This window comes from Larus michahellis, chromosome 2 (genome assembly GCF_964199755.1).
Source record: "Larus michahellis chromosome 2, bLarMic1.1, whole genome shotgun sequence".
Taxonomy (NCBI): domain Eukaryota; kingdom Metazoa; phylum Chordata; class Aves; order Charadriiformes; family Laridae; genus Larus; species Larus michahellis.
In genome coordinates this window covers 489,683-504,005 of record NC_133897.1, presented here as the reverse complement: position 1 = coordinate 504,005, position 14,323 = coordinate 489,683, and the positions used below count along the sequence as shown (strand labels likewise).

Genomic DNA, 14,323 nt, shown 5'->3' with positions numbered 1-14,323 from the left:
AACAAACGCGCGTCCACCCACCTACAGCAGCACGGTAGAAAAGGAACGGGGTGCCCTCCCCCCCCCCGCCCCCGCCGTACAACCCCCCCCCCCGGGGGAGCTGACACCCCGGAGTGGGGGGGGGGGGGGGGGGGGGGGCAAGGAGAGGAGGGATGGGGCGTCCCACCCCCCCCCCGGGGTCCCCGCGCCTGGTCCCGGAGGGTCCTGCCCCTCCACCGGCACCGTGTCCCCGGGGAGGGCTCCCCGCGCCCCCGGCCCCCCCGCAGGGCTGGGGGGAGGGGGGGTCAGGGTTTGGAGGCGGGGGGGGGGGGGGCATACCAGCCCCCCGCAGCCGGGGCAGAACCGGGGCGGCATTGGGTTAAAAACCTAATAAATAGGGGTTGGGGGGGGCGGGGGGGGCGCTGCGGTGTCGGGGTGCTGGCACCTCGCTCCTCACCTGGCGTCCCCCCCGCTGCCCTGGGGGGGCTGTGCCCCCCCCCCCCCCCCCAGCGTGGCCGGCAGCGTGCGGGGGGGGCCGTGCCGGCGGCGGGGGGGCCCTATGGGGGGCAGAAGTCTGTGAAATAGGGGTGCTGCAGAGCCTCCTCCGCCGATATCCGCTGCACCGGGTTGCACTTCAGCAGGTTCTGGGGGGGGGGGGAGAGAAGGCGGGAGGTGCGGCCGACGGGACCCCCCCCGGCCCGGCGTGGGGCTGCGAGGGGTGAGGACCCCCCCCAAAACCCCCCCCCTGCTCCGAGATGGGCAGAGCGCTCACCTGCAGCAGGTCCCGGCCGGTGGCGTTGAGCTTGGGCACCACGTTGACCAGGGAGGTGGTGGCGGGGTACATGGGGTAGGGCTGGGGGGGCACAGAGGTCAGCCCCGGCCCCCCCGACCCTCCCCAAAAAGGTTACCAGCCCCCCCCCGCCTCACCTTGTAGTCCGGCAGCTTGGCCATGGCCGGCCACTGCTCCTCCGTGGGGGTTCCCAGCAGCGTGGGGGGGGACAGCGGTCAAGGGCCACCACGGGAGGTACCTGGGCCCCCCCCCCCACCCCCCCGCAGCCCCCCCCACCCCAGGAGAGGGGGCGTCCTCCTCCCCCCGCACCCGAGGATATCGGAAAATCCGTTTCAGCTGGTCGTCCACGTCGTTGCCCGGGAACAGCGGCCGCCCCGCGTTGGCCAGCTCTGGGGTGGGGGGGAGAGGGGATGAGCACCCCGCGATGGCACGCAGCCCCCCCCCCGCGCAGGTAGCCCCCCCCCCCCCCCGGCACTACCTGCGAAGATGCAGCCGGCCGACCACATGTCGATGGAGGTGGAGTAGAGCTTGGCGCCGAAGAGCACGTCGGGGGGCCGGTACCAGAGCGTGACCACCTGGGCAGAGGGAGGGACGGGGGGGGCACCGGTCGGCCGAGACCCCCCCTTTCCTCCAGCGAAAGCGGGTCCCGGTCCCCCCAGCTCACCGTCCCGGCCCCCCCAGCTCACCTCGGCCGAGTAGCAGCGCACGGGGATGCCGAAGGCGCGGGCCAGCCCGAAGTCGGCCAGTTTGAGTTCCCCGTTCTGCTGGGAAAGCGCCGGGTCAGCGGGACGGCGCGGGGGACGCGGTGCGCAGCCGGCATGGCACGGCATGGCACGGCACGCTGGCATGGTGTTCCGTCGGCATGGCACAGCATGCAGCCCCAGCATTGCTGGCACAGTGCGCAGCCGGCACGGCACACAGCCCCGGCGTTGCTGGCGTGATGCACAGATAGCACGGCGCGCAGCCGGCACGGCACACAGCCAGCACGGCACGGCACACAGCCGCAGCATTGCTGGCACGGTGTGCAGCCGGCACAGCACACAGTTGGCACGGCACAGCACACAGCCCCGGTGTTGCTGGCACGGTGCACAGCCGGCATGGCGCACAGCCGGCACGGCACAGCATGCAACCCTGGCCATTGCCGGCACAGTGCACAGCTGGCACAGCATGGCACACAGCCCCAGCCATCGCTGGCACGGCATGCAGGCGGCACGGCACAGCACACAACCCTGGCGTCACTGGCACGGTGCACAGCCAGCACGACACGCAGGCGGCACGATGCACAGCTGGCATGGCACGGCACACAGCCCCAGCCATTGCCGGCACGGCACACAGCCCCGGCCACCGCTGGCACAGCGCACAGCTGGCACAGCACGGCACACAGCCCTAGTGTCACTGGCATGGCACGCAGCCGGCATGGCACGCAGCTCCGGCCATCACTGGCACAGCAGGCAGCCGGCATGGCACACAGCCCCAGCTGTCAACGGCGTGGTGCACAACCGGCACGGCGCACAGGTGGCACGATGCACAGCCAGCACGGCGTGGTGCGCAGCCCTGGCCATCGCTCGTACGGCACGAAGCCAACATGGCGCACAGCTGGCACGGCACGCAGCCCCGGCCGTCACTGGCACGGTGCGCAGCCGACACAGCATGGCACACAGCCACAGCCGTTGCTGGCACGGCGCACAGCTGGCATGGCATACAGCCCTGGCCATCGCTGGCACAGCATGGCACGCAGTCCTGGGCATCGCTGGCATGGCTCACAGCTGGCATGGCACACATGCACACAACCCCGGCCGTTGCTGGCATGGCGCACAGCCGGCACGGCACGCAGCTAGCATGGCATGGCATGGCATGGCACGCAGCCCCAGGCATCGCCGGCATGGCACACAGGCGCCACGGCACGGCACGCAGCCCCGACCACCGGCGCCTCCCCGTCCCTCACCCTGTTGATGAGCAGGTTCTGGGGCTTGAGGTCGCGGTGCAGGACGTTGCGGCTGTGGCAGAAGGCGAGACCCTTCAGCAGCTGGTACATGAAGGACTGGAAGGAGATCGCGGGACGCCTCAGCGGTGCCGACGGCCGGTTCTCGCGACGCTGCAACCGGGGCAGGACCGGCCCCGGGTCCCCAAGGGCTTCCAGAGCCCCCTCCCACCCCAAAACGCACCTTGACGATCTCCGGATCCAAGTCCCCGTTGCAACTATCGAAGTACTTCTTCAGGTCCTGGGGAGGAGCCAGCGGGGGACACAGAGAGCCAGGGAATGGTTTGGGTGGGAAGGGACCTCAAAGCCCCCCCAGCGCCACCCCCTGCCCTGGGCAGGGACACCTCCCACCAGCCCAGGTTGCTCCAAGCCCCGTCCAACCTGGCCTTGAACCCCTCCAGGGATGGGGCAGCCACAGCTTCTCAGCCCCAGCGCCTCGCCACCCTCACGGGGACAAATTCCTTCCCTGCGCCTCCCCCCAGATCTCCCAAATCTCGGGTTAAAACCGTTGCCCACCCCCCCCCCCCCCGCTGCCACCGGGACCCCCACCTGGTCGCAGAACTCGAAGACCAGGGTCAGCTTCTTGTCGCTGTGCAGGACGTCGTGGAGCCTGCGAAGGGGACGGGGCGGGGGGATGCTGAGGTGCCGGGGAAGACCCCGGGGGGGGGGGTCGGGGCTCCCCCCGGGGCCACGGGGGCACCCGGGTGCCCCCGTGGCCCCGGGGGGAACCCCGACCCCCCCTCTCTCCGGTGCCACCTCGTAGCCCCCCCATCTCACCTGACGATGTTCTTGTGCTTCAGCTCCTTCAGCAGACAGATTTCCCGCAGCGCCGAGCTGGGGACGCCCTGCAGAGGGATTGGGGCGGTTTGGAGCCGGTACCGGGCACCGGGTACCGGTTACCGAGCATCTCCTCCCCGCCCCCCCCCCCCATTCCCTTCATCCCTCCATCCTCACCTCGTCGTCATCGTCCAGCCGCACCCGCTTCAGCGCCACGATTTCGTGCGTCTCCCGGTTCTTGGCCTTGAAGACGGTGCCGTAGGTGCCTGCGGGGATGCCGGGTCGTCGTCGTCGTCGCCGCCGCCGCCGCCGCACCGGGAACGGGCACCGGGAACGAGCCCCGCTCCTCCCGCCCCGCCCCCTCGCCCCGCCCCGCTCCCGGCCGTACCTTCCCCGATTTTCTCCAGTTTCTCGTATTTCTGCATCGCGCCGCGATCCGCACCCGGCCCCGCCGCACCGGCCCCGCCGCCGCCGCCGCCGCCGCCACACCTCCCGGCAGCCCCCGCGCCGGCCACGCCCCTTCCGCCACACCTCCCGGCAGCCCCCGCGCAGGCCCCGCCCCTGCCCCGCCGACGCCCCGCCCCCCAGCGCTGGTCACGCCCCCGCCACGCCTTCCCGCTCCCCGCCGAGGTTCCGGGTTCGATCCCCGCCTCCGCCCGCTCCGCCCCGCTGCACCGGGACCGGCCGCGGTGGGGTTCCCATCGCGGGGGACGGGGACGGTGCTCCCACGGGGACGCTGCCGGGACACGTCGCGGACCCGCCCGGTGCCGCCCCGCCCCGTCCCGGCGCGCTCCCGCTGCCGCTCCGCCCCGCGGGGCCGCGCAAACCCGCCCGGCGCGGCGGGACTCTCCGGTAAGCGGCGGGGCCGGGAGCGGGAACCGGAACCGGAGCCGCCATGGGGCCCGGCGGGCTTGGCGGAGCCGGTGCCGGTGCCGGTGCCGCCCGCCCGGAATCGTCCCCGCTCCCTCCCCGCTTCCCCCGCCCTGCCCCGCCCCGGGACCCCCGGCCCCCGCCACCCCCCGACCCGGGACGGGACCCCGGGGCGCTGCACCGGCCCCGCGGCTCCACCGGCGGCACCGAATCCCGGCCCCCCCGCTGCCGCCTCCGGGACCCCCGGCGGGGGGAGCCCAGCCCGGGGGGGGGGTCGCACGGGGCGCTCCCGGGTCCCCCGGCTCCTCCGGCCGGGGCAGAAGCAGCACCCCCGCCTGCGGGCATCCCCCCGGGACCCTCCGCGACCCCCCGGGACCCCCTTGGACCCCTTGGAACCACCGGGACCCCCATGGACTTCCCCACAGACCCTCCTGGAACCCCCCCCCCGCCCCGCACCCGGCGTCTCTGCCATCGGGGGCGTCGCACCTCGGTCCCCTCCCGCCGCCGCCGCCGCACCTCCGGGGCCGGTTCCACACGTGGCCCTGGCCACCTTCCCGCGCCGGAGCCGGCCCCGGTGGCCACAGCTGCCCCGGGCCGCGGCGGGGTTTGGCAGAGCCGTGTCGCCGCTGCTTCAGCCCTCGGTGTCTGTTTCTTTTCCAGCGGGCGCCGGCGCGACGCGTGGCAGCTCCATGCCCTTCCCTCCCGCCTCCTGAGCCCGACGCAGGTGAGGAACGTGGCGCCCAGGAGCCGACCCGGCGCGTGTGGCACCGCCGTCCCGCACCCACCGGCCTCCCCCCACTGCCCCGAGCGGGGGGGACCCTCCTGCGGCGCCCGCGGGGGTTGGCGCCCACCCGGCGTGGTGCGTGCCGGGAGCTGCGGTGCCGGGTGGCGAGCGGCGCTGCCCGCTTGCGAAAGGCTGCCAGGGGTTGAGCAACGCCGGGCGCGCGTCCAGCCCCGCCGCCCTCCCACTCGCGTTCCGGTGGGGGCTCCCACGGCCCCCCCCGGGCTGGGGGTGGGCTTCAGGTGCTGGTGGGGGACACGGCGCCCGCGGCCTTCCGTGGCGCAGGCAGGGCTGGGGGCAGAGCCAGTGCCTGGGGGAGACCCCCCCATGGTCTCTGTTTTGGCGTCGGGATTGCTCCGGGGAGGCGGGGGGGGTTGTGTCGGTGGCCCAGTGGTGGCCTGTCAGCGGGGAGGGCTCCGGTCCCCCCCTTTCCGTCGTGCCCTTCGGGGTCACTGCACGGCTTCAAGGGACCGGCGCGGGATGTCATCGCCCTAATTAACAACCCCGCTCCCCGCCGGCAGCCCTTCCGCCCCCCGCCTCCCGCGGGATTTTTGGGCTGAGGTTGGGGGGGGCCGGGTGGGCTCCGCGGGGAGGATTTTGGATGGTGGGTCTGGGGCAAAATGGGGTGGTGGGGGACATTGCCGGGGAGGGGGGCGGCGGGAGCGTCCCCCATCCCGTCTATGGACGGGATGGGGGACGCTCCCGCCGCCCCCCTCCCCGGCAACGTCCCAGGGATGGCGAGGGGGGGTCTGGCTGCCATCCCCGGCACAGCCCTGTCATTAGAGGGGACCGGGTGGCCGCAGGGACCGGGCTGGCTGCCCGAGGATGCCGCGATGGGGCTTGCCGGGGTGTGTATAGGGGGTGGGGGGGCTACGCTCTCTGCCCCGCCGTGTCCCTAGACGGGACCCCCATCACCGCCGCCCAAGCTGGTGGGGGTCATGCCCCCACCGCTGGCAGTCGCCCGGCCCCGGCGCTCGCCGCTGGCCGCCCCCGAGCCCAGCAGGAGCCGCGGCGCAGAGGTGGGGCTGCCCGAGGAGCCGTTCCGGCACTTGGCACCGCGGCTCTGTTTGGATAAAGTGGCCTGGTGCAGGCTTGCCGAAACAAAGACTTTTCGCTGCTGCCGCTGCTGATTTTTTTGTTTTGTTTTGTTTTGTTTTGTTTTTTTCTCTCTCTCTCCCCCTTTCGCACCGGTATAAAAGCTCCCGGCGCTCGTCAGCTCGCGGTGTGACGGGGCACGACGCGGCGGCCGCACCGGCCGAGGGTCCCGCTTCGTCGCCCCTTGGCATCCCAGGGGACGCCCACCGGCTTGGCCGGCACCCGGCAGCCTCCGCAGGACGCCGGGGCCGCGGCCGTGCCGGCTTGGCGGGCGATGGGGTGAGTGGGGCAGAACCGGCGCCGGTGGGGAGCAGGACGGCCGGGCTCAGGCCCCCGGTGCAGCCGCGGTGGGTGGGTGGGTGGGCGCACGGCCCCGGGCCCCGCCGTGGGTGACGGTGCGGAGGCTGCGCCGAGGTGTCAGTGCCGGTGCGTGTCCCGCGGCACTGGGGGTTGGTGCGGGGGGGGGTCCCGGCCTGATGTGGGGTCCGTGGGGCAGCCCCTGCCCATGACAGCAGTGCCAGCCCTACCGGCTGTCCCCCCCCCGTCCCAGTCCCCGGTGGCACCGGCGTGGGCGTGGGCGCGGAGCCGCGCAGCGCCGTGATTCATCTGCCGGATCCGGCGGTTTCGAGGTCGCGGGGCCGGGGGTGGGGGGGGGCCGGAGGGGGGTGAAGGATATTTTTGGTGGCGGGTTCTGAAGGAGGAAACCTCTGCCGGGCGGGAGCCGCGCTCTCGGCCCCGCTGCGTCCCGCGGCGGCCAAGGGGGTGGCGGCGTCTGCTGGGGTCTCCCGGAGCAGCCAGGTGAGGCAGGAGGGGGGAGCGGGGCCGTGTCCCCTGCCGTGGGGACCCCGCGGGGCCGGGGGGGGCTGGCACTGGGTGGCTGCGTGGGGTGGCTGCACCTGCCCGCGTTTTCGGTGGCCGTTTTTGGTGGCCACCAGCCCTTGGGTGCTGGGCACGGGGGCTGGGCTGCGGGGGGCTCGGGGGGTCTCCTGTCCCCAGGTCCCCGGGGGTGTCTCCGGGGCCCCCCTCGGCACTGTCCCCCATTTCGGGTGGCTGGGGCTCACGCCCTGCCCATGCAGGGGGGATCCTGGTGCACGGCCACGGCGGGTGCCGGCGGTGGGTGCCGGAGCCGCCCGGAGCCCAGCAGAGCCTGGGCACGGCGGGGTGCGGAGGCCGCTCGACCTTGGGGTGCTGCCGGCGGTGCCGGGGACGGGGACGGCTGGTGGCTCCCACGTCGGAGATCGGAGCTCGGTGGCCGGGGGTCACCCCTTCCCGGTGCCGGGGCACAGCCTGGGGGTCCTGGGGCACGTCATCCCGGCACCATGGGCACAGCCGGAGCTGCGCCAGCCTGGTCCTGCCGCAGTTTTCCCTGGGAATTGGGCAGAGGGGGTCTGGGGGGGTGGCGCCAGCGGGAAGATGCCAAGGGATGCCGTGCGTTCGCCGTCACCGCGGTCTTGGCTGCAGATGTGGCTCCGGCTCCTGATCAGAGGTGGCACGGCGGTCACCGTCGGCGTCACCTCGGGCTGTGGCACCAGCGTGTACGACACGTGTGTGTGCGTGTGTGTGCGCTGATCCCGCCTCGGGGACCCGCTCCCGGCGCTGCCGCTGCCGGCCCAGCCCTGGCCATGGTGTGAGGAGGCACCGCGCTGCCGGCGGCACCGGGCAGGTGGGCTGTGGGGTGCCCCCGGGCCTCCCCGTCCCCCCTCCAGGGGTGTTGGGTCCGTGGTGCCGGCGGGATGGCCCGGGTGGGGACGGGCTCCCTGGGCCGTGGCATGTCCCGGTGTGACGGGGTGTCGCTGCCATCTCGGCGTCGGCATCGCCTCACTTCCCGCCTTGCCCATCCCGCCACCGGCTCGGCCTCCCCTGCTGGTGCCGTCGGCGGGGCCGGGGGCACGTGGGGGCCGTGGGGCAGCCCCACGGCGTGGGGCGTGGGGCCGATCCCTCTAATCACCTGACGGGATCAGGCGGGCAGGCCGGGGCCGGTCCCAGGAATGTGACTCCGGCAGCGGCGGGAGCGGCCGGGCCGGCTGGCGCACAGGCGCTGATGGCAGCCAGCCGGTAATTACGGCGCTGGCAGCCCGTGGCCGTATCTGCGGGACCTGCCCCGCTTATCGCAGCCGCCGGCTCCCTCGCACAAGGGGCCATTGTGCCGCGGGGCTGCCGCGGGCGCTGCCACCATCCCGACACCGCGCGGCCAGAGACGGCGGCCACCACCCGCCGGTGCCCGGAGCAGGAGGAGCCGGTGCCCAGAGCCAGCGGCACGGTGCGGGGCACCCACACCGGCAGAGCTGCCATGGGGCGCCCCCACAGCCCCCGGGCACCCCAGCGCCCCGGAGCCCCATGCCGGGGGGTGGGTGCCGGCGCAGCGTGGTGCGGGGGGCAGCCATGTGCTGGCCGTGGGCTCCTCTGCGGGGCTGGCACGAGCCGCTGAGCTGTTGCCGGCCGGCTGCCCGGCCGTGCCTGCCGGGTGACTCAGCCGCCATCACGGAAAGCAGAAGTTCCCCCCCCCGGGTGACCGTCACCATTTCCAGCGGGGTCAGGCCACCGGCTGCCGGGCACCGTGTGTCCCCTGCGTGGCTGGACCTGGCACCGCGGCAGCACCGCCAGCGGTGGGGCGAGGGGCCGGAGCCGGCTCCCCCGCGCCGGTGAGAGCGCAGCTCGGCGCCGCTTCCCAGCCCGGCGTTCCCGGAGAACAATCCCAAGTGTGTTCCCGGGGCTCTAATCCCCGCGATTAACCCCAAAAAGCTTCTTAGGGCCGGCAGCGGGCAGCGCTTTCCCGCGCCGGAGCCCCGGCACCCGCGGTGGCCCAGTGCCGCGTCCCCGGGGAGGGTGGGACGGTGGCAGCTGGCGGCACGAAGGAACTGGCTGGTGGCTCGACGCCGCTGACCCTCCTGGGGGGCTCTGCCCCCCAACCCGGTGCCCCGCAGCCCCCGCTCCCGGCACCGGGGACCCCCCCACACCCCATTTGCTGGTCCCAAATCCTTGGGGCTGGGGGGACGCAGCCGCGTGGGACCAACCCGGTGTCACCCCACAAAGGTAGTTTGGGGGTCCCGGCTCCGTTTTGGGGGCGGGGGAGCGGAGACACCGTCTCATCCCCCACCGGTTCCATCCCCGGGTGAGGGGCACTGGTGAGACTGGAGCTGTGCCGGGTGGGCTCCCGTGCCCTGGCGGGGGGCTCGGGCACAGCGATACGGGGGGCACGAGTTGTGTGGGGGGGGGAGTTTTGGCTGCCGGTTGGGGTTTGGCGCGCGCCCCGGCAGAGCGGCTGTGGGATAATCCGGGCGGCTGGAATGTGGATGTGCTGGCTCCGGCTCCGGCCCCGGCTGGGGATTAGGGAAACCGGGAGCGCCGAAATGAGGAGAAAGTACCATCCGGTGCCGCGGTCGGGCTCGAGGAGCCGCGGCCTCGGCGTCGGCCGAGGCCGCGGCTCCTCGAGCCCGACCGCGGCCACCAGTGGGGGAGACGGTGACGAGGACGGTGATGGCGAGGCACCCATGTGAGACGCAGTCATCCGTCACCACCCTTCTCGGTCCCCCGCCGTCACGTGGGGGACCACCTCCTGTGGCCATAAACGCGGCACGCCGGTGCCGCCAGGGTCAGCCCAGTGACGGGGGGAGCTGCCGAGGGGCAAGTGTGGGGGCGAAGATGGCCGGTGGGCTGGTATGGGGGTGCTGGGAGGAGGCCGGAGGGAGGGATTGGGCACTGGGTGTCCGGCAGTGCCGTCACCCCCCGGGGTCTGGCTCCCTGCCGGCGCCCCACGCGGCTGGGCTGGTGCCCGGGGTCTCGCCATGGGGGTTCTGGCCCCTGTCCCGCTGCCCCGGCTCCTCTCCCCTCCCGGCGTTTGTCTTGGCCCCCGCTCTCCCGCTCCCACCCCCGGCCAAGACAAACCGGCCCCGAGCCAGCCCTGCCCGCGCCGCGCCCCGGGACGCCGAGCAGGGGCAGACCCCGGACCCCCGCCCGCGGCACTGCCCCGGCGCTGGCGCCCGGTGCCGGGGGAGAAGCGGATGTCCACGCGGCCCCTCGGGGCATTGCCGGTGCCGGGGGAGCACCCTGAGCCCCCCATCTCTGCCCCACAGGTTATGCTGCCCCGACAGCGTCCCCTGAGCCCCCGCGAGAAGGAGAAGGGCTGAGCCGGGGGCGCCGCGGTGCCGCGCCAGCGCCATGACCCACTCCCAGGTGTCCTCCGAGATCCACCACATCATCTCCTCCGCCTTCCAGAGCGTAAGTGCCGCGGCGGCCACGGCCCCGTGGGGGGCTGATGGGGGCTGGGGGGGCTGCACCCACCGGCCGGGCGAGGGGTGCCGCGGCATGACACCGCAGGGTGCTGCCCCACTGCCCGGCTGCGGGGCAGGGCTGTGCCCCACGGCAGCCAGCCCGTGCCGGGGCGGTGGGTGCCCTTCAGGCAGGTGCTGCCGGGGTGCGTCGTGCCAGGGCCACCATCTCCGCCGGTGCCACTCGCCTGCCCCGGCCACGCGCGGTGCCAGCGGTGCCCTCGGCGCGGGTTCTGGGGCTGGGTTAATGATTCACCCTTTGCGTCGCGCTGCCGGCGCCATTGGGCAAGTCCCCATCGCCGCGCACGTGACCGGGAACGGGACCTGTGTCCCCTTCCCGCGGCTCTGCCACCCATGGATTTCCTCCTGCGCTCCCCGGTAAGCCGCGGCCTCACCGGGCTGGGGGACCCCGCGCCCCGTCCCACGGCCGAAGCTGTCCCCGGCAAAGCCGTGGCCGCCGCGCAGGCGATGGAGTGTGCCAGGCACATGGGGACGCGGGGCATCGCCCTGGGATAGGGCGCGGGGTCGGGAGCAGCTCGGCCCCACTGACCCCTGGCCGGGCACCCCGGGGACACCGCGCACGTGGGGACGCCGGCGCTGGGTCACGCCAGGCCGGGGACCCGGCGGGTTTGGCGAGGGGGGTCTGCCGTTTGGCAAGGGGGTTCTGCCGCCGTCACGTGGCGCCTCGATGCCGTGGGTGGTGGGTGCGAGGGGACGCGCGGGTCTGCCTGGTCCCTGTCACCCCCACGGCGCTACCCCGGGGGTTTAGGGTCACCCCACATTTGGGGTCGGGGCCAGGGGACCGCGGGGACCTCAGGACACGGCGCCTGGGCCGGGATGTGCCGGGCTGGGGGGGCTGTGCCGCAGGGCACCGTCCCCAGGGGGGGTGACAGCCCCCACCGCCGCTGCCCGGGGGTGTCCCAGCAGGGGACGGTGCCCGGGGTACCCCTGTCCCCACCCCGGCCCTCCCCCATGTCTGGGCGACCCCGTCCTCCCCGTCCCGGTGTCCCCCTCCCCACACCCCCCTCGGGGGTCCTGGGGGGTCATCGGGGGTGGCCGGGGCAGCGCAGGGACCGTCCCTGGGGGGGCCATGGCGGGGGGGGGTCAGCAGTGCAACCCCAGAAGGAATTGGGGGGGGGGGGCAAAGCTCCCACCTTACCGGGGGCTTTACCGGCGGGGGGGAAGCCGTGCGTTACCGTTACCGGGGGGGGGGGTGTGACCCGACGTGACCTCTGCAGCGCTGGGGGGGTCAGCGCACACACGGGGGGGGTCGTTGTGTGGCCGTGAGCAGAGTCGGTGCGTTCCTGGGGACGGGGGGGGGCATCGCCGGGGGTCGGGGCGTTGCCGGGGGGGTCGGTGCATTCCCGCGGGGGGGTCGGTGCATTCCCGGGGGCCCGTGCATCGCCGGAGGGGGGGGCGGCTCTGCGTGCCGGGGGTCGGTGCATTCCCGGGGCGGGGAGGGGGGGGGGCCGTGCATTGCCCGGGGGCCGGTGCATTCCCGGCGGGACGGAGCCCGGCCGGGGGGGTCGGTGCCTTCCCCGGGGGGGCGGGTGTGTTTGTGCGTTCCCGGGGGGGTCAGAGCTCGGCCGGGGGGGATGAGGGGGTCGGAGCAGTGCCCGGGGGGGGGGTGGGTGGGTCGGTGCATTCCTGGGGGTGCCGGACCTCGGCCGGGGGGGGTCGGAGCCCGGCGGGGGGGGTCGGTGCATTGCCCAGGGGGAGGTCAGAGCTCGGCCGCGGGGGGGTCGGTGCGTTCCTGGGGGTGCCGGACCTCGGCCGGGGGGGTGCTGGGGGAGTGGGATGCCGGGGGGGGGTCGGTGGGATGCCGGGGGGGGTGGGATGCCGGGGGGGTCAGTGCGATGCCGGTGGTCGGTGGGATGCCGGGGGGGTGGGATGCCGGGGGGGGTCGGTGGGATGTCGGTGGGCGGTGGGATGCCGGGGGGGTGGGATGCCAGGGGGTCGGTGGGATGGCGGGGGGAGTCGGTGGGATGCCGGGGGGGTGGGATGCCGGGGGGTCGGTGGGATGGCGGGGGGAGTCGGTGGGATGCCGGGGGGGTGGGATGCCGGGGGGTCGGTGGGATGGCGGGGGGAGTCGGTGGGATGCCGTGGGGGTGGGATGCCGGGGGGGTCGGTGGGATGGCGGGGGGAGTCGGTGGGATGCAGGGGGGGTGGGATGCCGGGGGGGTGGGATGCCGGGGGGTCGGTGGGATGCCGGGGGGTCGGTGGGATGCCGGGGGGGTGGGATGCCGGGGGGGTGGGATGCCGGGGGGGGACAGCGCGGTGCTGCGGGCGCCGGCGGTGCCCTCTGCGGGCCGCTGTCACCTTGAGGCGGGCGCGGGGCGGCTCCGTCAATATTTGGCGAGGCCGGGGAAGGAGCCGCCGCCCCCCCCCGGACCCCCCCGTCCCCCGCCGCCCCCATCCCCGGCCGGGCCGGGCCGCGCCGCCCCGATAAAGCGCTGCGGGAGCTGCGGCGGGAGCGCGGCTCCGCCATGACTCAGGTAGGACCGGCCGGGCGGGGACGCGCCCCCCCCCGCAACGCCCCGCAACCCCCCGGAACCCCCCGCCCCTCCCAGCCCCGCACCCCCCCCGGCACTCCCGCAACCCCCCCCCCCCGCCCCGCTCCGCGCTCCTGCACCCCCCACCCCCCGGTGCTCCCCCCCAGCCCCGCACACCCCCTGCCCCCCCCCGGCACCCTGCGGTCCCCCAGTCCCGCACCCCCCTGCGTCCCCTACCCCCCCGCACACCCCCCCTTGCACCCCCTGCACCTGCAGCAGCCTCCCCCCCGCCCTTGCACCCCATCACCCACAGTGGGGTGCACCAGCAGCGCTGGGACGGGGGCACGGCACCGGGGGCACCGCGGGGGCAGGGGCTGGCACAGGAGGTGGGGGTACGGCACCGGGGTGCTGGGGGTGCACAGAGGGGTACGGCACCGGGCACGGCACTGGGGGTACGCAGGGGGGGCACGGCACCGGGCACGGCTCTGGGGGTACGCAGGGGGGGCACGGCACCGGGCACGGCTCTGGGGGTACACAGGGGGGCATAGCACCGGGCACGGCTCTGGGGGTACGCAGGGGGGCACGGTGACGGGGGTGCTGGGTCCAGGCTGACTGGGGAGCGGGGCACCGGGGTGCGGGGGCACGTGTGGGGGGAGCGTGGCACCAGGGCTGCGCTGGGGGTACCGGGGGTACATGGGGAGACCATGTCACTGGTGCTGCCGGGTCGGGGCTGAGCTGGGGAGCAGGGCACTGGGGATACTGGGGATACCAGGTGTACGTGGGGGGAGCGTGGCACCGGGGCACGATGGCGGGGATGCCCGATCGGGGCTGCTCTGGGGAGCAGGGCACTGGGGGGACTGGGGGTACACGGGGAGACCATGGTACCGGGCACAGCACCGGGGATGCGGGGTTGGGGCTGCACTGGGGACAGCGGGGACGCGTGGGGAGAGGACGGCACCGGGGTACAGCACCGGGGATGCCGGGTCGGGGCTGTGCTGGGGAGCAGGACACCGGGGACACCGGGGGCACATGGGGAGACTACGGCCCCAGTGGTGCGCTGTGGCCAGGCGCCGGGGCGCTGGGGTACCCGCGGGGGAGCGCGGCACCGGGGCACAGTGCTGAGGCTGGGGGGTGCCGGGCGCGCTGGGTGCAAACGGCTCCGCTGAGCGCCCGGCGCCGGGGTGCGCGTCCCACACCGTGCCGGGGTGCACGTCCCGCGGGTGCGGGGCCTTTGGGGACCCCGCAGAGCCACCGCGCGGGGGTGTGCGACCGTGGGCGGCGGCAGTGCCG

General features: G+C 74.9%; 2 protein-coding genes across 5 annotated transcripts in view; one reads left to right on the top strand and one right to left on the bottom strand.

The window, feature by feature from the left end:
• Positions 1-459: 459 nt before the first annotated feature.
• Positions 460-4,048, bottom strand: CDK5 (cyclin dependent kinase 5). Its single transcript, XM_074573747.1, has 12 exons — positions 3,916-4,048; positions 3,705-3,793; positions 3,528-3,595; positions 3,300-3,360; positions 2,935-2,991; positions 2,715-2,810; positions 1,456-1,530; positions 1,248-1,344; positions 1,089-1,158; positions 907-967; positions 752-832; positions 460-623 (listed from the first exon to the last, which is right to left on the bottom strand). The coding sequence occupies exons 1-12, from the start codon at positions 3,950-3,952 to the stop codon at positions 537-539; spliced, it is 879 nt and encodes a 292-aa protein (XP_074429848.1). The 5' UTR covers positions 3,953-4,048; the 3' UTR covers positions 460-536.
• A 119-nt stretch (positions 4,049-4,167) lies between these two features.
• Positions 4,168-14,323, top strand: part of SLC4A2 (solute carrier family 4 member 2) — an 18,363-nt gene continuing 8,207 nt past the window's right edge. The window contains exons 1-4 of one of the 4 annotated variants that reach the window (XM_074573737.1): positions 4,168-4,379; positions 5,058-5,121; positions 6,378-6,552; positions 10,347-10,491. In XM_074573737.1, the coding sequence (XP_074429838.1) occupies positions 10,432-10,491 (60 nt within the window). In that variant the 5' untranslated portion in view covers positions 4,168-4,379; positions 5,058-5,121; positions 6,378-6,552; positions 10,347-10,431. Of the gene's footprint in view, positions 4,380-5,057; positions 5,122-6,377; positions 6,553-7,053; positions 7,072-10,346; positions 10,492-12,798; positions 13,037-14,323 lie in introns of those variants that run through there. The other 3 variants (XM_074573736.1, XM_074573738.1, XM_074573739.1) reach the window with 3 other exon arrangements.

Excerpts from the sequence above, each read along its gene's own strand:
- CDK5 (XM_074573747.1), bottom strand. The coding sequence starts at position 3,952 with ATGCAGAAATACGAGAAACTGGAGAAAATCGGGGAAG. Across the intron at positions 1,159-1,247 it reads GGCCGGCTGCATCTTCGCAG|AGCTGGCCAACGCGGGGCGG; the intron begins GTAGTGCCGGGG and ends CCCCCACCCCAG. Across the intron at positions 833-906 it reads CCAAGCTGCCGGACTACAAG|CCCTACCCCATGTACCCCGC; the intron begins GTGAGGCGGGGG and ends GTGCCCCCCCAG.